We start from the raw sequence: 24,266 nt of genomic DNA, 5'->3' as shown, positions 1-24,266 counted from the left end.
CGGCGGCCTGACTTGGAAGTGCCATTCCCAGACAGCCCCCATAAGGGTGAGAGTTGTTCATGGACATCTGCTCCTCCATGAGCACCAGCTCCTCCACAATGCTGTCCTGCGTAAGGTCGTCATCAAACGAGAAGAAGTTCTCGTTCGACTGAGGGACTGTATGTTCAAACTCTTTCAGCTCAGACTGCAGAGGTAACTGATCTGAAGACTGTGCTTGTATTTGAGCCAGGGAGGAGTCCTGGATCTGGCTCTGTAGCTGCTGGCTGTACGCATCCTGCGGCACGCCTTCGCAGTGCACCGGCTCCCACGCCGACTCCTGCAAGTCACTGGAGCCAGAATGCCCCGTGATAGTCATAACACTGAGATCTTGCTGCTGCTCACAACCGACAGAGGCAAAGTCCGAGGGTTTGGTAAGGTGGTGCCACATATTTGGGTTGAAGCTGCCATCAGATTTTGAATCATTTTCTATGATAAACATGTTTCCTTCCAATTTCACTTTTATGTCGGGAGATGATGCTGACGCAAGCTGCTGTCCTAAAGCAGACTCGCTGGTGTTTAGGTTGGTGCTCAAAGACAGGTCAGTTGCCAAGCTCGCTGCAGCCACAGCAGGTACCGGTACCTGGCTGGGACCTTGAGCGAGTGCTGCCGCACCGTCACTGTTAGCCAACGACCCAACCTTCGGAGACTTCTTAACACCGTTGACTTGCTGAGCCTCCACAGCATTACCAGCTGAAAGCTGGTCCACCAGTGGTTTCTTTACAGGTGGTACCTGGGAATCCTGAAGCGCAGAAGGTTGTCGCTTTCTTGGACTTTTAGTGCATGTTTTATCTTTAATTGTAGACTCACCAGTGGGAGGTGAACCAATGCTGGTGCTGGACAAGTTTTGACTGGCAACTGAAAGCTTTGGAGTGCTCTGATTATTGCCTGCTGAAAAAACTGGTGTGATCTCATTCGACTGTGTTTTATATTTGGTCCCTGCTTCTTCAGCCCCCTGATCACAGCCCTTAACTGGTTTTACCTCCACGGCATCATCAGCTGAAACCTTCAAGGTTGCAACCTCAAAATTGATTAGTTGAGTGGGAGGCAGGTCAGGGTTTGCCTTTATGGATTTAGACACGTCAGAGCTCTCCTGGCCCTGTACCAAGTTCTCATCCAGCAATGCTTCTGGTTCCATTTTGATCTTGACCGCAGATGCAGCTACAGCAGCGCTAGGCTTGGATCCTGGAGACTGAAGTGAAACCACAGGTCCATTTTTGATCTGTGGACCAGTCCTCCCTTCTTCCCCTGCTCCCGCACCACTGCTAACTGAAGTTGTCTGTTTGACGGGCACGCTACTGCTGCTGGGGGTGAGAGATATTGCTGTCATTTTTACCACGTTTAAGGAATTCACATGTGGAGCTGGCACAACAGTCTTGATTGGGCTACTGGTGAAGAGCACCGTCGTGGGAGAGCGGATGGTGAGAGCACTGGTATTTGCTGGCTTCGGGAGAATCTGCGGGTAGCGATGCCGGGCAGAGCGGTCACCAACTGGGCTGGCAGGTACGTTCTGGGGAGTCTTTGGTGACTGCTTGACTGATTGCATGTGCTGAGTGACCACCTGAACGTTGAGCGGCAGGACCTTGCTATCAGACGATCCCATAGGACTTGGAGACGTCACCAACTGCCTGGTCCTTGGCACCTGGAGAGAGACAAAAAGAGAAGGTGTGGCAATGAAAGAAGCAAGTCCCCAGTGCCCACAGACCACCTCGTCCCCGAGCCCTTCAAAGGCGAAGGACAGCACAGCTCAACACACCAAAGCTATGGAATGGCAGTTTGGAACAAAGCAAGCTCTTCAACTACACGTAAGACAATTTCCGTTCTTCTGCCTAAGGATCCGTAGGCAGGTGTGTGGCCTGTTTTTAAGGCATGAGGCACTGGTCTACACACCAGCCTGCTCTTCTGCTGATGAAAGGGTCGTTCTCACACAACCCTTCACCACGTGGAACAAAATGACAGACGTACCATGGCTGATGAGGCGAGGGTGTGTTCAGAATGCTGCTCATTGTTAAGGTTTCAAAAGCCAGTTAAATACAAACTCTCTATCGGGCGGAAAAATTGTTTTACCTACTGAAATCGACAACACAGCTAACATCTTAAAAACAAATAGCCTTCCCTCCCCGACCAATTGCATGTGGCTGAAGACAAATACGTCTCACACAACAGACATTCACGCAAACACAAAATTGTTGCTGTCACTGAATGCGCTGGGCCAATGAACGGCAACGCAGATCCCACACGAGGGGCCCAGTGACCCACGCCACTGGTGTCAGCTCTCGTCTGGCTAAGCTTCACCTCAAGGGCCATTATTCCCACATACGACTTTAATTATCGCTAGCTGGGATCCCAGAATCAACGACTTCAAAGGTGAACCTGGCCTACGCTATGTGATCACAATTCCGCTGCCTCTGTACTGACCCTGCAACGCCCGTGCTGTTAACACCATCACCAGAACAGAAAAGCATCAAGGGACCCAAACCTCTGAACAGAAACTGTTTTTCTACCCCACTGACACCTCTGCTTAGCTCCTGGCAATGCACAGCCCCTTCACAAGGCGGTTTCTCGGGAGAGCGGCTGGAGAACCTTACCGGTATCGGGCTGGGGACCGCTGCCACAACAATGCCAATAGGCGGAGGAGACAGAATTGCAGGACTTCCATTGGATATACTGGTCACGCCATTGGTCGCGGTGCTGTCCGTTTTCTTCGCTGGAGACTCTCCCGGCAAAGGAGACTGCAGTTTCTGTTCTTGCTGCTTCTTCTGGATCTTACGCTGCAGCTGCTGCTTGGCGTCAACAGGAGATGGCAGAGTTTTCACTTGCGGTTGAAAGGAATTACTTTCAGCAGTAGGTACAAAAGCCGACGGCTGGGGGATCCCTTTTATTCCTTAACACAAAGGATGAGTTATCAGACATGCCGAGCCTGCCGTAGTGCAGCTTCTGTATCCAACCACCCCGAACACACGGCAGGCGTGTCCACAAGCAACCTGGGAACGCCTCCTCCGGGAGGTGCTCCCACCTGCCTCACACTCACATCTCTTCAGTGTTTCAGTTTATTTCCATAGGTGTGGCAAAACCTCTGTCGGGGCGTTACCTGCTAAAATACTATGTATTGGCACACGGTTTCACCCCCCATCGCAACTTTGCATCAGCAACACCTAAACACCGATGCGCTTCATTTAACTGACAGTAGAGGGCCACGGCTATGTTTTAGGTGAACCTTTAAAATCCATCACCATTTGTTGAGAAAACAACTCAACAAATCCTTCTTTGAGGGTAAAAGTGTGCTTTTTTCCCCAGCTAATACAGAGACGCTGTAGTTCTTGCGACAGAGCAATGGGAGTATTTTATTTGCCATTCTGGAAAGAACCTCTCCTGAAATTACTACACAAGCCACAGAGGCACGCACTGGAAGTAACCGCCCTTTTCCATGAAGGAAACCATCGTCTCTTGAAGGAAGTACGGGGGAGAAGCTACACGAGTTGGAAGAGCTGTACACATCCCTAGCGCTCCTTCTAGCAGCACAGCATGCAGAACCAATGAAGCCAAGCAGGGACAGGTAAAAAGGAGCATGCAGGCAGCAAAACCTGCTGCTGCCACCCATCAGCTCCAAGCTGCAACAAAGGAAGGAGCTGGAAGGAGAACGAACACGATTCAGACAGGGATCACCCCAACCTACCGCCCTGACCACCAGCTTCCATTTGTAATTGCCTGTCTCAAGTCAAGAGATTTGCCTTGATCCAAACACATTTTGCTTGACAGGCCTGGGCAGAACTTCCCAGAAATAAAGCTGGGGGGCATGTTGTGCACCAGCACTTCCCTCCTCATCCTTCACTTGCGTGACCGACTTCACCCACAGCCACAAAACCACACTTGAAACGATTTTCAGCATGAGGAGGGAAACAAAGAACAGAAAAGTAGATGCACAAGCCCTCCCACAGACTGAATAGAACAGAAATTCATCTGATGGAGCAAAACACAACGTAAGTCTTCTCTTTACCTCAACTCTTAACGAAGACTGGAAATTGAGTGCTGGAATCTGTCACACAACTGCCCCCAGGCAAGGCTCTCCTGTCCTTCTTAATGTCCCCTCAATCACTTATTTCTAATGTGATCAACAACACCAGCAGCTGATGTGTTTGTACTGATCAACCAGCTCAGGAACACTTGCATCTGACACATCAGAAATGCCGTAAGAAAATTTGCTCTTGAGAAAAAATTAGGACAACTGTTTCCAAATTAGGGCAAGTTATCAGACAGAAACACAGCGACACCAGCAGTCTGTCTACAGACCAGCACTGCACCAGCACCCAACTCCTGATCTAGCCAAGGACATAGATTCAGCACAACTACTCACCTCAAGTCCTTTAAAGGACCAGGGTCCTCATCAGAGGAATAGGAGAATCACACAGTAAACCTGAAACCACGGCTTATTTTCAGGTCTCTTTACCCAGACTACCAGCAGGCAAAGTAGTCTGCAGCAACATGGACTACCACCACATAAATGCATGCTCAGCGCTCAGAGTCAGTGTTTGAAGCTTGCCCTGAAGGGAAGTGCTTCCTCAAAGCAAGGCGTTACTACTCTTTACAAACAAAACAATCCCCGATTCCCGCCATTCAGGAGCATCTCATTACCTGCTGGTGCCCCTGCCATTACTGTTAAAGCTGCCATTGACTTGGTACCGATATAGTGACTCTTCACGAGGAAACGAGCCAATTCCAAGACTGTATCGAAAGGCTGGCTCAGCACTTTCTGGGCCCATTCACAAACAAGCCGGCAGGCCGCAGAGACAACTTCCTCATCAGCACTTTGCAGCTGCCCAGACGGCTCTGCCCCATCCAGCTAAAACAAACAAACAAAAGGAGGAAAGGTTACTTTAATAAGGTTCATTAAGGCCCCAAAACCAAAACAGAGTGCAAATGATGATCAGAAACACACAAAGAGTTGAGTATGTTCACAGTTTTTCCATGAAATTGGGAAAATGAGATCACATCATCAATATCTTTAAAATGAAACATCTATAACATAATCTACTGTCTGCTTCCAAAGGCATCATATACTGCTGATAGTTCTGGAAGTAAATCACAGAGAGAATCCTAATATCTGGACCACCAACGACTGATGGTCCCTGCATCCGGAGTCTTGTCAAGTCAGCATTACCCACGAACTGCTCCTTTCCCTGGAGTTCCTCTTCCCTAGCACAGGCTTAAAAAAAAAAAAAAAAAGCTATACAAACATAGCTTGTGGGAGGCAGCACCGTTGAAGCCTGCATAGCCTCTTAAATCAGTTTTTTTTTTTTAACAGCACTGCACTTCGTTTTGAGCTTTACAGAAAAACTTCAAACAATGATGCAGAACAGAAGTATCGTAAAGAAAAATCTTAAACACGGCTCCTCGCCTTGAAGGCTTCAGACAGAAAGACAACATACTCCATGTTAATTTGCAGAAATACACATAAATAAGCAAGCATGTATTATACCCCATCTCCAGTTTTGTGAAAGTCCAGGTTGGGCAGTGTTGGCATATGCACAAAAGCCTTCTTCCTCAGTCCACTGTAGCAATATGTGAAGACGAATTAAGGCACAAACCATCTCTGCTTGTCAGTTGGGGGATAGCCACAACCCCTCGGATACCCCTCAGAAGCTTTTCCACCCACCTAAGAATTACTGTCACTAAGAGTCTCGGAGCCAGCCAGATTCCAGAGCCTACAAAGGGCTGGGTTCCTGGGCAGGTCGCTGGGCTCCTCCATCCACGCAGAGCAGCAAGTGATGTTGGGCATGATGAATTTCATCTGACGACGCAGAAGAACCGCTAAACATAGTGTAGTTTCAATTAGCTACTCAATATTTAAATCATTAGCATCAATTTGGACTAAACCCCCTTCCTAAACCAGGCCTAAAACAAGACGGAGAAAGCATTTTTGGAAGTTAATCACTATTAAAAATGTGTGCTCCCAAATTTCATTTGTACTTAATTATGAGTTGTCCTTTTTTGCCTCTTTTTTGCTAAGTTTCCTGGCATTACCTTCTCCTAATGGACTTCCACAAACTGACAGTTGACCGTGACAAGATAAAGTAACTGATGAGGCCATTTCCTCCTAAGGTTTCACACAATCTTTGTGGCTCTCTTCCCACCTATATTTGTTCTTCCGTAAAAATATGGACACAAATACCCAGATGTGTTCTTACACTGATCTCACCAAAGCAGTACACCAAAACATACTCCCTCCGTCACCCTTACTCACGAGGGTTTTTTAGGCCTCAAAACAAATTGGGTTTTTTCCTCTCCCCAATGTTACTCTGGGAGCATCCCTTACAGCATCATAGACCATCTCTTTGCTGTCACACACAAATACTTTTCAGCATCACTCACTTTTCACATTCCATAAATATGCCTGCATTTCTCTTCCCTAGACTCGAGTCTGCATTTGCCTGCGTTAACCAGGATGGAGCACCCTTACCATAAAATAACTGGAAGGAGGCCAGGTATCAGGGCAAGTGCAAGGCGAGGTCACGTCTTAGTCATTCTGATTTAGAAACACAGCAAACGGAGCCGAGAGAGATCCCCTGCGTCAAGCTACAATGACATCACACGATTTTCTCCTTAACACCTTTCCAGCTCTACCCACAGCGTCACTACTAAGGTTTGGGCTCCTCGGCTAGATAATCAAATGTTGTGTTTTATGAAACAATTTAACTGACACCACTGCTCCAGTTACTACTGCACGGAAGGTTTTTGCCCTGTAGAAGACACATCATTCCGGGCTGCTAGCATTTCATTCTCTCTGTAAATGCGCGCTCAAGTCAGACCGTGCCAAAGGCCAGCGTTACTGACAGTTCTTCTGAGTAGTTTTTATTTAGAGCCTACAAGCACCTTGATGCCTTTTGGTCTTTCAGTGCTCTCCCTCCCCTGCTTACTGCAGCGGCTCAGCCTGCCCAGCCCGTCAGAACCAAGCAGGAGTCGCCCCAGGAGGAATTACATGACTTTCATGACGGTCTCTGAGGATTCTCAAGGGAGGTGGAGTTCTCAGCTTGGAAAAAAGACAGAGTTCTTGCTGATGAAAAAGCCACTTACTTTGAAAATCACTAACCATTTTTGGTTTTTAATGGAACACCTCCACGTGCGAAAGGCTAGACAAACTACAGATCAGCCTCACAAAAGCCTGGGAAAAGAGTCTTTAGGCTTGATTACTGCCTTTCTTTCCTAGCAGAGCTTCTTGCCCCTGCACTGAAGCAGCAGAACCACCAGCGGTACGAGCAGAATCTTGCACAGCATTTGCCCCAAAGTTCTTCCCGGTGGCTGCCTATTAACTGCTTCTCTAATCTGTCCCGAGATCTAACTGGGTATAGTTCTGCCTGTTACAACTACGCCTAGTTACACTATGACACCATCAGTTTTTTAGGTACTCTAAGGTTTGTATTAAGTTACAACTACACGGGGATGTGTTTTTGCACGCCCTCTGCGATGGACTATTTCTCTACCAGAGGGAAGGAGGGAAGGAAGCGCGTTCCAACTTTGGGCACAGGTGTGCACAAGCACAGTATGAAAACAAGAAGTGTTCTGGTAACTCTGAGCTGTGCTACCAGTAAAATACCAGTTACTGCACACATGTAAGGCAAGGTCCTTTATTCCAGTATCTCCCCGTGCACTAAATGACAAAGCTTCTTTGATTCCTCGCTGCTGTGACAACTGAGCGTCAGAACCTAAACTGAAGTCTTCGTTTCTGAAGTTAAATCCTGCAACCCAACACTACTGCGATCAATAATTTTTAAAGAACGTCGGGAAAGCGCCCACATTTTTCATTTGACGTTACGTCTGCATTTAGCTGGTAGTTACGCCACTGCAACAGGTCTTCGGGCAAGTGCAGAAGCTGTTACTGAGAAGCGCTCTAGCAAAGGATATTTCGATTTGCCTCTTGTGCCTAGACGACGGGCCTTCATGTTCGGAAAGACGTTTTTCATGATCTTTCCAAAGTCAGCAGCACTTAACGGGTGGTAGCCGAGATTGTCACAATAGCTCCTGCAACAGAGAAAGGGAGCGTGAATGGATTCTGAGTTAGTAGGAGAGGCCAGCCTGCATGCTAGACTCCATGGAAGGTTTTCAAAAGGAAACACTTACACCCATCCATATTTAGAACCACATTTAACATTAATGAAGCTATCCACAACGAACCGAATACATTAAAAATGTATAAACAGAACTATTAATACCATAGTTTTTTGCCTTGTTCTCTACTGAGTTCAAAGACAAGTCATGCGGAGACAGGACAAGTAGTGGCACTATCCGGAGCACGGTTAAGATTTTACTCCACAACTTAGTCTGAAGCGTATGTTTCAATTCCCTTATTTTAGGCCCTAACAAGAGCAGAGGCATTGTTGTGGCCAGAAGCACATCTCCAGTGTGGTAAGGCCTGCAGTCCTGCAGAAATATTTGAAAAGCAGTAGGCAAGAGATTTGTCAGTGTCCAGGGAAATATTCTGCCCACATAACCTCAATTTTATAGAGCTGAACACAACTGAATGTCCTAAGACACCTTCCCGGGGAACCGGCGCAGGGGTAACAGAAACATGTGCTGAGGACCTCCTCCTTTTACCACTGTACTTCTACTGAACTACGAGAGCTCCTTAATTACAGGCATCCTTATATCCATTAACAGTCCTAAATTAACAAGACTTCAACTGCCTCGGCAAATGCAGATCCTTGTGCGACTGAGTGTACAACCTGATGATGCAGGGGAGTAAAGCGACAAAAGGTAATGACTTTGCTAAGTTCACTTAATCTAGTAAAATGGGCATTCGGTGCTCAAAAACAGCAAAAGGGATTTTGTTTCAACATCTGTGATATTTTTAAATATCTCCTTATGCAGAGAACAGGAATCCTGGATTTTACTGCAAAACGTGAATGTTCTGGAAGGAGAAAACTGGGCAGTGCTCTGGAAGGTTCACCTCACGCAGCAAGGGCTTAAGGCTGCACAGAAGGGATGAATGCCATATTGCCTTTTCTTCCAGACTCTTGTGGCATTTCCCAGACGTTAATGCGCCGCGGCCCAAAACATGCCCTTAAAGCTTTCTCGTTCTGATTTCCTGAAGACAGAGCCTGCACCAGATCGCAGTGACTTCTTTTCTGCCAGCCATACAGGACAACACCCTGCCTCTGAAAAGAAGAGGTGACTGCACACGGGTCTGCAAAGAGAGCAGAACAACAGCTTCACACGCCACGCTGCCTGCTGCTCTGATCAGGTACGTATATGCAAACAAACCTCTGCTCGCAAAGGAAGGTGGGAAGGAAGAAAGAAGAAAGCAGTAATCCTGAAACAGATGTTCCATGCCCAGCATCACCTAACAAAACCAGTCACAATCAGGAATGGCATCTGCATCCAAGACGACCAGTGTTCTCTGAAAACTGCAGCTCTGGAGAAAGCAGTATATATTTCTTGAGATACTTGCACTGCATTTGTTTTCTCTGTGAAAACATTAGTTATTACAGAGCAAGTATCTGCTGCTTTTACCTTAGCTGTGTGTATGCATCCTCCACTTGGAAAGCACCACCACCAATGTGACTGTGATGACCATAAACAGCAAGTTTTAAGCTATTTGGTTCTGACCTTTCCCTGCAGAGCTTGTGAGCATCCCTTTCCCCCAGCTACAGGGCCACCCTGTCCAAGCCAGGTTGCAGTCTGACATCAGTCTAGTGTGTGTACAGGACATCAGAAAGGTTTTTAACCCACTTATGTACTAACATAGTTCATTTGACTGCATGTCAGTCACAGAATCTGGGTTCTGGGCATGCCTGGCTGAAGTTCACACAGAAGAATGCTTCTGCCTCACTGCACCCTCTTCGGAATCAGATGTCGCTTTACGTGTCATGGCTACACCTCCGTGCACCCTTTTTTCCCCTCTGCATCTTGTCAGGGTCCACCTTACTCTGAAAATCCCTAAAAGGTGGATCTTTGTTACCTACTGATGCTGATTACAGGACCTTAAGTCTCAACTGGTACGCAAAGGAGGGCTCTCTGAATTTCCCTACCACAGTCAGTATCTTGGTCTGAAATTCAATGTCAGCAAAACAAAAATAAAAAAAAATTACCTGGCAAAACTACAGGATTAGGGACCTACCAGTCAATCACCTTTAAAGTTTAAGTTGTTCCCCCTCTAGGAGAAATAAATAAAAAAGGCAAAACAATCCATTCAGGTCTAGCACATCTGTTTCAAGACAATTACCGCTAGCAGCAAAACACAGAGTTACACGGTCCCCTCATACCCACACTGCCAGCTCCTGCAGGCTTGTGATTTCTGAGCTATTATTATTACCATCATGTAATTTCAGTTTTCAGACAGATCATCCCATATGGCCCCTCCTCCTCCCGGCTCGGCCGAGAACCCTCCATGTCCGTCTGTGGTCTCTCATCGACTTGACAAGACGTACCAGGGAGTCTCTTCCCTCAAGCTCTTCTCTCTGCTACTTGCACTCTTGGCACGTCGCTGAGCCCAGGAGCTTATCTGAAGGGTGGCTGGGAAACAGATGGGGGAGGGAAGGTCTATGCAGAGACAGGAATGACAATGGACACGCAGTTGCTTACGTTCCTTTGTGCAGAGCTCCCCTACTCTAAGGGGACAGGATAAGGAGAAAAGGCCTTTTTTTTTTTTGGCAAGATCTTCAAATTAAATATACTCAAGACATAAAATGCACTGGGAGTGCACCCGAATGAAACCACAAAAAAGATGAACCAAAAAGCCCGTGAAGACAGACAGACTGTGCAGCCCAGCTTGCTGGGCAGAAAAACCATTACGCACAGCAAATGATAAAGAATCTATTGCATGAAATGACACAAAGATCTTGGCTTATCCAATTGAGCAAATTAACTGGTCTCTAAAAAGGGGTTAGAGCAAATCACCTTCGGAAGAGGCAGGCTCTCACTAAGGTGATGAACAATGAGTTCACAGAAATGAGTCCTAAAAATCAGCTAGGATGGAAACCAGATGTTTGAAAACCATCAGAAAAATGAAATTGCAGGTCAGATTCCCAAGAGCAGCAGCAGAGGTGGGAAACAACTGCTTTAGATGGAGTTTGATTGGCTTTTAAAAGGAATATATAGGTAGTTGCTATGCCAGAGGACTGGACCTCACAACGCCACAGGTCCCATCCTGTTCCCATCTGGGAGGTTTACATCAAAGCACCGGTTAAGTGCTACCAAACCAGATCAGAATGTACCTTGTGTCTTCTCCTTGTTTAACAGACATGGTTTTCCTATACCTAGGCCCTCTTCTGTGCAGCCTTCTGCATATCCCCCTTCTAACTCGTTGGTTAACATCCTTAACACTTAGAGCACATTATCTACGCCTCAGGTGGCACCAAGTGGCCCCGCAGCCAGTAAAGCAAGGATTAATGATTTACAGGCTAAAGGAAAGGGATACAGGCTGACTCAAAGACCTCCTAATCTGTATTAAGCGTATCAAGTGAATCTGATGGGCACCAAACTTAAGTACGAATCACCTTCTCTCCTTGCATCACTGAGGTGGAAGCAAGGTAAGAGGACCCGAGTGTTTACCGAAGGCTCAACAAATCATTGTGCGGGCAAACAGGGATTTTGTCTGCATAAACACTGTGGGACCACGCTTAGACTCAAAATCCTAATTCTCTACACTCGGCTAAACCTACAGCCGTCCGCCTCCAGAACAGTGTTTACTAACAGGGAGAAGCTACCCAAACAAAACTGACTGACAGGAAAACACTGCAATGGTTTGATGGGAAGCAGCATCTATTCTCTGCAGGCTAGATAACATGTTAGGCAGCTCCCCACGGGTTCCCGTATTTTCCAGACTGTATTCCCCAAAACTCCCACAGGAAGCCAGCAGAAAAACCACGTGCGCCCAACAGAAACATGGCTCCTAACAGTCCAACGTATTCCCCCAGTGCAAGCGGCATCACAGCATCAACGAGGTGAACTACCGTTCATCTTCCTCCGTCCTGAAATTCAGCTGCAAGCTCTCCACCTTCCAAGTGCTACTGCCTCACATTACGATGCATTTCTCATTTATTTATCCCTTTCAAAAGGGAGACAAATCCATCCACTTCTATCCAAATAAGAGCCACGAATTCACAGTTAAACAGAAGAGTAAGAAAACAGAAGAGTCACTGTGTTGAATAAGCCCAGCGACAAAAGGCTACTGAAACGTGGAGGAACTGGAAACGCTATCAACACTTGCCAGTGGTGAACTTGGGTGGCATGCAAACTTGTGTCTTTCCCTCCTCAGAGGAAAAAACCCACAGGAAAGGTGATGCAGAAGCCCAGTAGTCTTGCAACATTTATCGTGACCAAAACTGACAGCAGAATTGAGATGCTGGCGCGACGCAGCGCTCTTCTGAAGCCTCGTAACCTTGATTTACACCTGCAGGACGCATAAGCTTGCTCACTGTGAGCTCATGCAACATCTATTTTTGCACGCAGAGGAGAGAAATGGTAACTTGTTAATACTCCAGAGTTTTGAGAGGCCTTAACGCCCTTCGGTAAAGAAAACTGACTTATCAAAACTCTCTTCTCTATTTCTATGCCTGTTCCCCACCTCCCACTCCAAGACCACTCTTCCTTTGGTGTGCAAGAATAACTCATGGAAATATTCAAAGACACTGAACGTTTTAAAAACAGAACAGATGCTTTCAAAGGAGAACAGATTCCAAACATTTGATATTTTCCTGAATATTTGCTTACCACCCTTATTTTGTTAGGGGAAAAAATACAATATACAAATACTTGATGCAGCTACATACAAAAGCCATCCAAATTTCACACTCCACAATCTGTAGATGATGATTTTTCCGGGCATCTGCAGCTTGGCACAGCATGGAAGCCAAGCAGATTTGTTGCTGAAGCAGGCCATAAATTATTAAATAAGAAATATATTTAAGAATAACGCTTCCATCTCTCTCCCGCACAGCAGCTGCCGCTGTTGCCGTGTCTGCGCGAGCGGCTGCTGCTCGGGGATTGGCCACCCCGGCACGTCTGTGCCATTGGCTATGTTTCCAGGCTGCGTCACCGCTCCAGTCCGGGGCCAGATTTCAGAACTAGGTGTGTGCATGTTTATCAACCCCAGGCAAGCGAATGCCATCATGTTTCAGCTCAGCCAGGGTAAAAAACTTGACCAGAGAGAGTTAATTAAAAGGAGGTATTGCAGAAGGCAACCCTGCAACAACAATTACTAAGGACTGGATCCAGTAGGCACTGAGGGGGTGAAGGGACTCGGCTTGTTGCAAACTGCTGCAATCGTGTGGATTATGGAAATATTCGTACCAGATCATAAATCTGTTATTCATCTTCAGGCAACTGAGCTGAGGATGATTCCCCCCCGCCCCGTGGGGAATGTTCCGTAAATGAATTCAAATCCAACTTCCGTCAGCCAGCTCCCTCTCCCTCGCTTCTAATCGCCTCCTCGTTACACGGTCGCTTTGAGACCTGACAACGCACTCACAGCCGCCTTGGTTACTGGTTTCATACATATTCAGACACGCTGTGCCTCTCCAGAAATCAGGTTTGCTGCAGGAAGGGCCAATATTTATGCATTATTCTGCAAAGAAAGGTGGGATGGGCTAGGTCTTACGTGCAAAAGAGCTGTGTTTCCAGGAGGAAGAGTTCAACCCCTCTATGTAGAGCCATACACATAGGCACACATAAGCAGACCAAACCGTACTCAAAGACAGTAACTGCTGCTTTTTACCTGTGCTGCCCTGTCCCCAGAACAAAAGCAATATTCATACAGATATTTACTTGGTAAGAGATATCTGTACCTCTCCTTCAGCATACGCAGCGCACAATCTGACACAGCCTTATCTTCGTATCCTGAGTGCAGTTAGCTGACTGTAGCTAGCATCTTCCCAGGCAGGCTAGTAGATAAGGCCTTGTTCCGCTACAAGCACCGGCACTGCAGCGCAGCGCCTGTAGAGCTGCTGTCACAGAACTACCCACACTGGCTAAAGCCATAGGTCTGGGAGCACTCACTTGTATTCATCATAAACCTCCTGCTTGGGAAGGGAGGTCTCAGGATGCTCTTCCAAGGTGTTCCGTATCCACGAGAAGGCGTGCATCTGCTGGGCACGGCTGGATGACCAGGTGAAGCAGGGCTAATAAGGACTTCGCTCCATAGCTGCTCCTCAGTTACAACACTTAGTAGCTGCCTACACAGACACCAAGAACAATAAGGGCCAGGACCTCACACATTTAGCTGTTCCTTGAGGTGGGGGCAGCCATTATCTCCCTCTTTCACCTACAATTTAACAGTCTCCACACTCCAGCTCCTGACTGATATACAGCCCGAAGTAGACAGGGATGGGTGAGAGTTCACCTACTTCCCCTCCTAAATTTATTGTTCCTTACTGACCGTTTGCCGGCTGCCCTTTGGAAAGAGCCAGCTTGCCCAGGAGATGCTCAGAGTTCTTCCTGCAGGCACCTGTCTGCCTACAACCATCCCACTGGGAACACACCCTCGTTTCGTGATGTTGTGACCAGCAAGTTGGTTTTCTACATCCTCATTTAGTCAAACAAACATCACTAGACATATCAGTAGTGCCTTCTTACCCCCACCATCACAGTTGTGTTGCTGTATTATCACTTCCTACATAAAAAGCAAAGGAATGATCCCACTGAAGCTGCAAAAGACTCTCCCTGATGACTCTTGCATTTTAGGAGGTTTATATTTACAGGCTAATTCGTGCACTAAAGATTCAAAAGTCTAAAAACTCCCCATCTTCAGGACGAGTCCTTAATGTTTAATTACAGCTGCTTCTGCTACCGACCACATCATGTGCACAGCCCCTCAGCAGGTAAGAGCCACAGGAAGCAAAGTAAGTTTTCGGTAGGAGCTGCTCACGTTCACACACACGCACACACGTACCTTTTGTCTCCATTGTTGGGACCCGAAGGCAGCTGAAGGTAGAGGTAGAGTTTCTCTAGGTCTGTAAACTTCTCAACTTCTTGCTACGTAACAAAGGTGTTTTGGTTAAAAAACAAAACAAAACAAAACAGGGAGGGACAGAGGGAGAAAAAGCAAACAATAAGAGTTGAGCTTGACAGCTAAAAACTGTTATCTGACAGTGTATTCTGAGATAATGTAGTTTTAAACAAGACAGTATTTACTTATGTGAAAGAATGTGAGCATGAGCACTCTGGGACTAGAAATGTGCTTCTCTTATCTACACACCATCACACATTAGAAAACGCCGGTCACCATTACAAAATCTATATGCAACAAAAGCAGCACCTGGAAAAATGTCAGTAACGTGTCACTGCTGTAACCAGACATGTAACACAAGAAGCTTTATCTTCTCTGAGCACGCATGAAGCACCTCTGAGAAGGCAGCATCAAAACCCAGCAATGCTGTAACAACACAAGATGTCAGCCCTGACCCTGTCATCCACGGTACATGAAAAGTTAAGCGTCACAGACTTCAGGGAAGACATGTTAAAATCTACCTGTACACATATGCATTGTTTTGTTCCCTTTGGAAAGCAGAGTTACTGCACAGGCACTGAAGACAAGCCATTCCATTAATGCAGGGATGCCAGGCTCCTCCTCAGGATCCCAGCTGAGGATCAGACACAATGGGGAGTTCTGCCTTGTGTAAGCTAACAGAGATTGCTACTCAGGAACCAGCTTGTGCTCCTCTGACACCAGCTGCACGGACTCCGAGACACGAGGAAAATCAGCTGTGGTAACGCGCTCAGGCCTGCTCAGCAGCAGCGGGAGCAGAGCCACGCAGCAAGGAGCAAACGGGTTCTCTGTCAGGAAGATGCTGCAGAAGCAATGCGCGAGGTGGTGCACCACCACTACAGCGTCAGGCTCCCACGATCCCTTTTTAAGCCAGAAGACAGCTTTTGGGTTACAGTGAATTCTCTTCTCCTTTACTGCTGTCTTCCTGCCAATGTAACCTTTGCCAAAAGAATGAGAAGAAAGCAGGACTGACGGGCAGTGGGACCTGGCCATTTACTTCAGCAACGCACACAACAGAGAGCAAGAAAACTAAAAACCTAAGGTTCACCTCAAACCGGGGCTGCCTGCCCGCCCCAGCCATGCCCAGACCCACCTCACTCCACGTGGCACAAGATTAACAGCAGCACTAGAGAGGTGAGCCCCCTCCCCACGGGCTTTGCACCCCACGCACGGGTCCCCTCCCCGATGCCAGGCTCTGCCTCCGGCAGGACGTGCCGGCAGAGGGAGGGTGCTGGGAGAGCATGGGGGCTCCTCAGTCCCAGCCGCTGAACCCACCGCAAAACTGCTCCCCAGAACTGGGCCACCAGCGATGCGACAGAGGCTCTCGGAGCCAAGAGGGACGCTGCCAGCAGCAGCCAGGTAACAGACACTGCATTTGTTGCTTTTATAAGCTGCAAACCACAACACTTGGGTTTTTTTTCCTCTGACAAACTCCTGAAATTTGCTGACAGCGATTTCTGCACGGCTGTAGAGCAGCTTACACAGCAGTGGTGCTTAGACCACCAAATATCCAGGGAGGTGTTCCTTAACGGGTGCATTTTGTCGAATTCTCTGTTCTTCCTTCTCTGCATAAATCACCGCATTTGGACTGTGGGTTTGCCTCCAACAAACCCAGTATTGACAAAATCAACGTTCTTCAAAGAAAGAATTTACAGATAGTTAATCATTTATTGATGAAATGATAGAAATTTAGCTGCAAGGAAGTCTGCACTTGGTTATGAGCCCTCCTCCTCCTCCTCGAGGAGCTCGGCTGCTTTTTGTTTTAAACTGAAATGATAGAAATTTAGCTGCAAGAAAGTCTGCACTTGGTTACGAGCCCTCCTCCTCCTCGAGGAGCTCAGCTGCTTTTTGTTTTAAATGGCGAGTGCCAAAGCAGCACACACCAAGGGACACGGTTCGGGTGAGGTTACCTCGCACGCTAAGTGCTAATCCACGTGGCAAAGGCATTCTGGGCAAAACAAAACCAGAAAGCCTCCCGATGACTCTGACACCGGGGCGGACGCCCACCTCTCCCTTCCACATCTAACGTGCCAGAGGGCAACACAAAGGGCAAGGTTTTAGAAGAAACCACAAACCTTTCGGCAAAAACACTCAAGTTGCCTCAAGGGCCCGCTGCAGCTGAAGCGACCTGTGCTGTGTCCTGGCAGAAGGAAGGGCCCTGCCTGGGCCAGGGAGGCTCTGCGGCACAGGCCTTGGCCATCAAACTCCCCACTTAAAAACCAAAACCAACCAACCAAAAAAGCAATGATGTATGTGCAGAGAAAAAAATTTAGCTGGGGTTACATCAGCAGAGCCTCTTCTGAAGGATGGGAGCAAGATGGCAACCCTCTCATCAGCAGAAATACATCCCTAGAGCTGAGGCAGCCGAGGATTATGGCTTTCTCACACCCTCAGCAGCTGGACAGTGCTGTGACCTCACCGTTTTCTCCCCAAACCCACTCCTCTCCATGCCTGGCCCCAGAGAGCACCCTCTGCACTGCTCCTCTGCTGACGGCTGCGGGGAAGCCCTGGGGAGGCAGGGCCTCCTTGGAAAAGGAGAGTTAACACGCAGCCAGGAGTCACAGGCAGTTCAGGGAGGTAATCCTACCTGGTGATAATTAGATAAACCTAAGCTTATTAGATAAGACTGAATCTATTTAGAGAAAATCATCTTAGAACTGAAGAAGTGGCAGCAAAGGGATGGAGTCTGACCGTCAGTGAAAGCAGATTCAGAAAACATCATGTTTGGTTTTGTTTAGTTTAAAAATTTGTTTAACACGACATTTTGTTCAGGCTGTTTTCTCCAAACGTTTATAAAACTCTCAAAACTTGGTTTACAACCTCAGTAAGGGCAATCTCTTCTCAGCTTCAGCTGACATCCACCAGTTCTCAGTGCTGAAGGTCTGCTGAATTCAGCAGTAACAGCTACTGCAACTGCTCAAAGTATCAAAACTTTCAAATTTCTTGATGCAATCAGAAAAGAATTGGGGAAAGTGGAGGAACATTTCAGCTAGCCTACTGTCTACAGCTAAGAAAAATGTTCATTCATCCTGATTTTTTCTTGGTGCTAAGCTGGATGCATATGGGAATGAATAAAAATAAACAACTCAAAATATACTATAAATTTTCTCCACCAGCACCCCCCAAACAGGGCAATAGTGTGGGAAAAAATAGGTCAATAGAGCAGAAAACAGTGACAGCATCTAGAGGACTGGCATCATCTCGGGCAAACTCCCCTTTGCGTAGCCCGTTAAAGCTTACGCTACAGTAGTTTTAAAACCCACACAGAATGTCAAGTGTCTGGGGAATCCTCTTCTGCTACTTAAAAGGATCTAAGTAAAAATTTTGCTTGAAGTCTCCTGACCTTGATTGACTGGTTCTATCAAATCAGATGAAGACTGATTCTCCAAAGGCTATTTATAAACCATGTTTCTTGAAGCTGCATTAGAAACATGCTTTAGCTACGCCAACCTGCTTGCAGGACTGAGGCGTAAAGTCATTGCAAAGTCCCAACTCTGTTACCCTTCGTTTCCATACATCATATTTATCTCCTGTTACCGAAGCCACATTAAATACAGGACGATTCAAAGAAGATGGGGAGCAAGCAGTGTTCATACTTATTTTCACAACTTGGCTTCAATTTAGCCAAAAACCATAAATACTCAAAATATAAGTGATCTTATATTCTAAGACAGAAAAACTAAGGACAAAAAATTAGGAACCTCAAGTCACAGCTAAGCAAAGACTTTCAGTAACATATAAAGGAGCAGAAATCTCTGACATCTTTGTTTTGACAGTTACCAAATATAGATAGTTCACTAAAGACATGCACAAAATGCATAGCAAACAAACTAAACCATAAATCCATTTACATTTGTGTTGTCAGTGGCCACACAGATCCGATCCAAATCAATCTGTCCTTGCTGCCTAAGAAATACAGAAGACAAGGGTCTCGGCTGGGAATTAAGCCAGGGTGGCCAAAATGCTGTGGTTGGTTTGGGTTTTTTAAAAAATTTAAATAGCAGGTTTTGACATCTGGTTCCATTCTAAGCGACACTGACTAGACACCAAAACCTTTCACAGCACAAAGAGACAAAGCCCAGTCCAACACAGAACGTGCTTCAGGACTTCAGCCGTGTTATAGCAAACATGAGTTTATTCATGTTCCTGCTTGAACCGGAGAACCTAGAGGTTTCGTGCATCCCTGGGATCACAGAGTATCATTTACGGTTTTCTGATCTTGGTGGATCGGTCTTTCTGGTTTTCTCTGGCTGCTGACCTGCTGTCAGGTCACAAACATTACAGAAGTTTCATCCTCACTTTGTCAAAAGGGATCAGCATGGGAAAACTCCAGGGAATGTGCTTTGTCTGGATTGTTTTAAAGAAGAAAATATTTAATCAGGCCAAACATGAAATAAGATAGAGGAACAATCTACTACAGAACAATTACAACTTCCCTAACGAACAGAGTGAAAACTTGCGTTCAAATGTAAACTATTCCGTATTTCCACAACAAAGGCAGAAATATGGTTATTTCTGTTCTCCAGTTCTGGAGAAGAGGAGCTGAGGCCAGGGGCACTGCTGCAAGCTTTCTGCAAGACTACCATTCCAGCGAGCATGGACCCACCTGAATGTTTCTTTCCACCCCCTCCGTATTCATAGATAACTAGACTGACGGAAGGGAAGAGGGCTGTGCCATGGCAATGCACCTCGCGCCTACTGGCACACCAGTTCCGAAACTCATCTTACTTCAGCAGAACAAACATCTATTAACAGCCAGACTAAGAATAGTGAAGTAGTCAAGCAATCATCTCCCCACTTTGCGAACAGAGACACAAAAGCTAAGGTTAAATAATTTGCTCAAGGTCAGATGGTTTGCTGGAAACACGATCAAGACAGAAAACAGCTACTCCTTGAAACAGAGCCCATTATTCTAAAAAGCTGCTAATAAATACATCTGGTATGCTTTATCTGAACAGCAGCAGAAACATATTTCAGGTGCTAAATATTCCAAACAAGCCCTAAAAACACACGCAGCTTTGCAGTGGCAGGGTCCAAGCACAGCTGCCCAAGCTTCACGGGGTTTCTGCGTGTCTCCTGCAGGGCTAAGACGACAAGCCACCGCCTCCTCCGCGGCAGGACCGAGGCGTACGGCTTCGACAGATCTTACAGGCTGTAACTGCTCCAGCCATCAGCTTTGGTTTTCTTGGCCATCGACCCAGCACCCTCTCACCAGCACCGACCTCTTTTCGGAGGACTAAGGAAAAACCTTAACCTTCTTGCAGAGTGACTGTATGGAGCACACCGTTTTAAAAATCAGGTTCAAGAGTTCACTTAGCATGTGGCAACAAATATAACAAGTGAAGTCATAAGAGAATCTACTGCTAGACATGTTTACTACAGTTAAAAAGATGTTATAATGAATTTTTAATGGCTGTTTACACCACAATTCTTGCTAATTATATTTTTTGGACTGCACAGCATACAATGATTTTCTTGTGATCTTCCAGAAACTGACAGTATGTCAATGCAAGCGGTGCAGTATAACAAGCGAAAGGCAGACAACTTTGCTCTCTCACATGAGTAATTGCAGTCCCAGTGCCCTTACACTGGCTGTTTTCCATAGGCCTCTGCTGCTAGCTACCTCCACAACAAAGACGACTGCCATCATCTCTGCTGCTTCTTCCTATGCTGAGAGCACCCGTGCGAGGCTCCGCACACTGCGGCCGCGACTGATGCTACCAAACACCAATGGCAACAAGCGTAGGCTGATTTTTCCCTACTACTGCCTTTCCACATTGCTAGCAAACGGATCCAAGTTCAAACGCTTTGAGGTACCACCAGCACCTCCCGGCGTAACTGAAAGCTAGTCCCAAATCGCCTGCTTACAGAAAAGACACAAGGGACAAACACTGTCCCTTTACGCTTCATGAGACTGATTCCAAGGCCCTGAAAAGGTTTCTATCTGGATCCAACAGGGAAGAACGTGCACATTCAGGAAAGGTTGCCATGTGCCCCTCCTCTTGGAGCCGGGCTCTGCAGGCAGCTGGGAGCCCCATCCCAGGACGGCTCTGACAAAGCCCCTCCTCTCCCTTCTGCGGGACACTCCTGGGCAGGCCTGCGAGGAAGCTCCAAACAAGCTCTTAGAGCCTTACGGCCAGGGCCTTTCAGTCTAACACACTTCCAGATTCTGCCTCGCAGCTCACAGCTTTCCAGAGGCATGTAAAAAGGCAGAAACCATTTTGTCCGAATTCCTGAAACTATTCTGATCCTGGATTTTTTGTAAACTACCTGGTCAGCATTAGATCTACTTTGCTAACCTAGAGCGACCTTTCCACTGCTGACGGCACTCCTCTGACCTCACCAGCGGGACAGACAAAGAGGCATCTGGAACAGAAAATGAGACCATCAGGACACTCCTGCTCCGCTCCAAGTCAAGCTACGGAGACCGCTTCGCATCCAAGAGCGCTATTCAGAGAAACAGCTTGTCCACCCAAGGGCTGAGACCCAGACACGTCTGGGCTTATACAAACCGATAATCCCCACCTCAGTACCTGCAAACCTGCGGAATTTCATGCAAGAATAGTCCTAGTGTAATTCCATTTTCTTAAAACGGACTTCCAAGAAGCAGATAACTGGCTAACCTCCTACTTGTTTACTCCTTCTCCGGTGCTACTTAGGAACACCTACCCACTTGCCATTTTTCGCCAAAGAAAAAAACTGGTGTTCGGAGTTTTACGAGTGTAATTTACCCTTTTGCCACTGAAAACTCACACACAAAAAATTTAAGATCTTAAGATACCTACTTTGTGTCCATAAATCCTAGTGAGGAATAAAGTGGACAAAAATGATATTTTGCATTGCTATTTTATTGGATGCATCCAAGAATTTTAAGCATAGGTAAAACTGGGTCCAAAGTTTGCTTGTGATACAGCAATACACCTTACTTTAAACCATTTAGCACAATAAATTAGTATTTTAAGGAGAGACAATTCAGTGCCATCTGAATTGGCCTTTGATAATGTGACTTTGAGGAGTATTCTGACTTAGCTCAGTCACACAGCTGAACAGATTCTATTTGATAGTATCCAGATGGTTGTCTGTGTCATCTTTTCATCTCACCCGCTGGTATTTCTGGATGAAATGCCGAAGGTGGAAAGTCAGAATAAGCAGTCCCTTCCAGTCTTAAGATTTATGAACTCAGACTCCGATTTAAAGAAACTCGCAACCCGCTCACTATTAAAAACAAACAAATAAAACTTCTTTCTGAGTTAGTGCTAGCTATTTGCTTCCCAGAAACAATCTCCTACCACTGTCTAGATCCTGCTATTTTAATGCACCAAGGAAGATGATGTTTATGCATTTCAAGGGCTTTCCTTCTTCAAAAAATGACATCTTCTCTCGGTCCTAAGGAGCACAGCAGAGCTAACAGGACCTGTAGTGTTGCACACTTCTGGGCAGGTACCCAAGATGGTGTGCAGCTTTTGAGGTTAGCAAGATTTTAAAAATAAATAAATAAATAAATAAATCTGACAATTATGACACCTGCAAGATTTTCACAGACCAGGACAACAGTCTGCCAGGTTGTGCTCAAACACGCGGTTCAATCTAGCTCCTTCCTTAGTGTAGCACTGGCCACGAATTAACTGGTTCAAGGGAACAGCAACAAAGGCAATAACCATTGTCATTAAAGGCCTAAAGAACAATGGAACTTGAAGGCACAATTAGCTTCCTGCAGGCCCCGATCTGTGCCATGCATAATCTTGCATTTAGTCAAATCGTGCTTACAGGAGCAGCCCTGCGTCTATACAGACAGTTCTGCAAGTGGCAGTCGTAGCCCCTTGTTGTTGGCAATGAGAGCCCAATAATTCCACGGCAACAAACACCAAACCCACATCATGTATTTTTCCGGCAACGGAAACTAATTTTGCTCACACTTAGTGGCAGTACCTAAAAGCACTGCTACGGAAAGGCTTCACAATCCCCGCCAGCCTCCAGGGCCATCTATTTTGGTCCTGTCAGCTATTAAATATTAAAAAGCATTCTGGAGTTGTACTTACCAAAATGCAGTCCACTTTAGATTGTACAGTTTTGCTAGACGTGAGGGAGGAAAGAGAGAATAGAAATCTTGAATTAATCTAAACAGCAATGACAAAAACATTACATTTTAGAATTTCTAATCCCCGCACTACAGGCTTAAGCTCCCGCTGTGAAATATCCTGTTAGTCTATGGCGGAATACTCATCCGGCTATTTTTTTCGTAGAAAATCGCCCCAAACTTAACTGTTAAATTCTTGCTGGTCTGCTCTTTCATGTAAGAACTGGGTTTTTTTCTAAATGAAATATCATTGCAAGTGGGAGCTATTCTCCCAAGTTGCAGAGCAGCCGGGGTGGATGTCACTACTTTTACTGTAAGCTCTTCCACAACTCAACTTGTTCCTCTCCAAACACAATCAACACCCCCCTCTCCCCACACTTCAGCAAATCCCACCACGTCGAGGCATTTATTTCTAGCTTTCCAAAGAGCTGCTACAAAGCAGACAATTGGTATCCCACTGGCAACTCCGGAGTTTTCCATGTTAGCCTCACTACCTCCCAGCTGGCTTATTAAGACGACACTGGGTGGGGACTGAATTAAAGAATGCCATAAACGACCTCAGTCCATGTGCCAAGGAGTGCGGGCAGTATGGAACTTATTATACTTCATCTAAACACACCCATCAGCAGCTTTTGTGTTTAAGGGTGCTGCACTTCACATGCTTGGTCTGACTGCAGTAGTTCAAGGCATTTTACCATTGCTCTGAAGAGGAGCAGGAGCTTGAACATGCAAAAACCAGTTGTCTTGATGGCTGGACACCTACTGAACAAGCGCTACACTGCTTTCAAAGTTCAGCGAGTGACGCTTTCCCTAGTAGGATAAAATGTAATTTGATCTCCTGTTAACACAACAAAACATCTCATTTCCAGACATTTTGCTTTTGTCCAGGTGCTAACATGCACAAAAAAAGACCAAGTAAGGTATCTGATGGATATACTAAAATCGCAGGAAAGAGCCAAGCAAAACAATCAGCTCTAGTGCCTGATGGCGGTAGGAATGAACGCTACAGAACCAGCACCTACTGCTCTGTCAGATGCTGAAAGAGCATCCTGTTACAAGGCCTCACTTTGAAACCAGATGGTCTACAAACCTCTTCTGCCGGAGCGGCTAATAGTGGTGCCCCTTCCCACACAGGGGCTCCCTATGCCATGGCGGCAGAACACCACAACAAACTTG

The 24,266-nt window shown here is 46.4% G+C and overlaps 1 protein-coding gene across 1 annotated transcript; it reads right to left on the bottom strand.

The window, feature by feature from the left end:
• Positions 1-7: 7 nt before the first annotated feature.
• RFX7 (regulatory factor X, 7) lies at positions 8-23,086 on the bottom strand (the record flags this gene model as incomplete). Its single annotated transcript, XM_010159706.1, is given in 8 exon segments — positions 8-1,678; positions 2,625-2,920; positions 4,669-4,876; positions 5,513-5,597; positions 7,936-8,052; positions 14,026-14,157; positions 14,918-15,000; positions 23,053-23,086. Coding segments are annotated over 8 exon segments (2,626 nt in total), but the record flags the coding sequence as incomplete, so codon positions are not given.
• Between the last annotated feature and the right edge of the window lie 1,180 nt (positions 23,087-24,266).

This window comes from Eurypyga helias, unplaced genomic scaffold, assembly GCF_000690775.1.
Source record: "Eurypyga helias isolate BGI_N326 unplaced genomic scaffold, ASM69077v1 scaffold15399, whole genome shotgun sequence".
Classification (NCBI taxonomy): Eukaryota; Metazoa; Chordata; class Aves; order Eurypygiformes; family Eurypygidae; genus Eurypyga; species Eurypyga helias.
The sequence above is the reverse complement of the archived record's forward strand: the minus strand, read 5'-3'. Positions and strand labels throughout refer to the sequence as shown.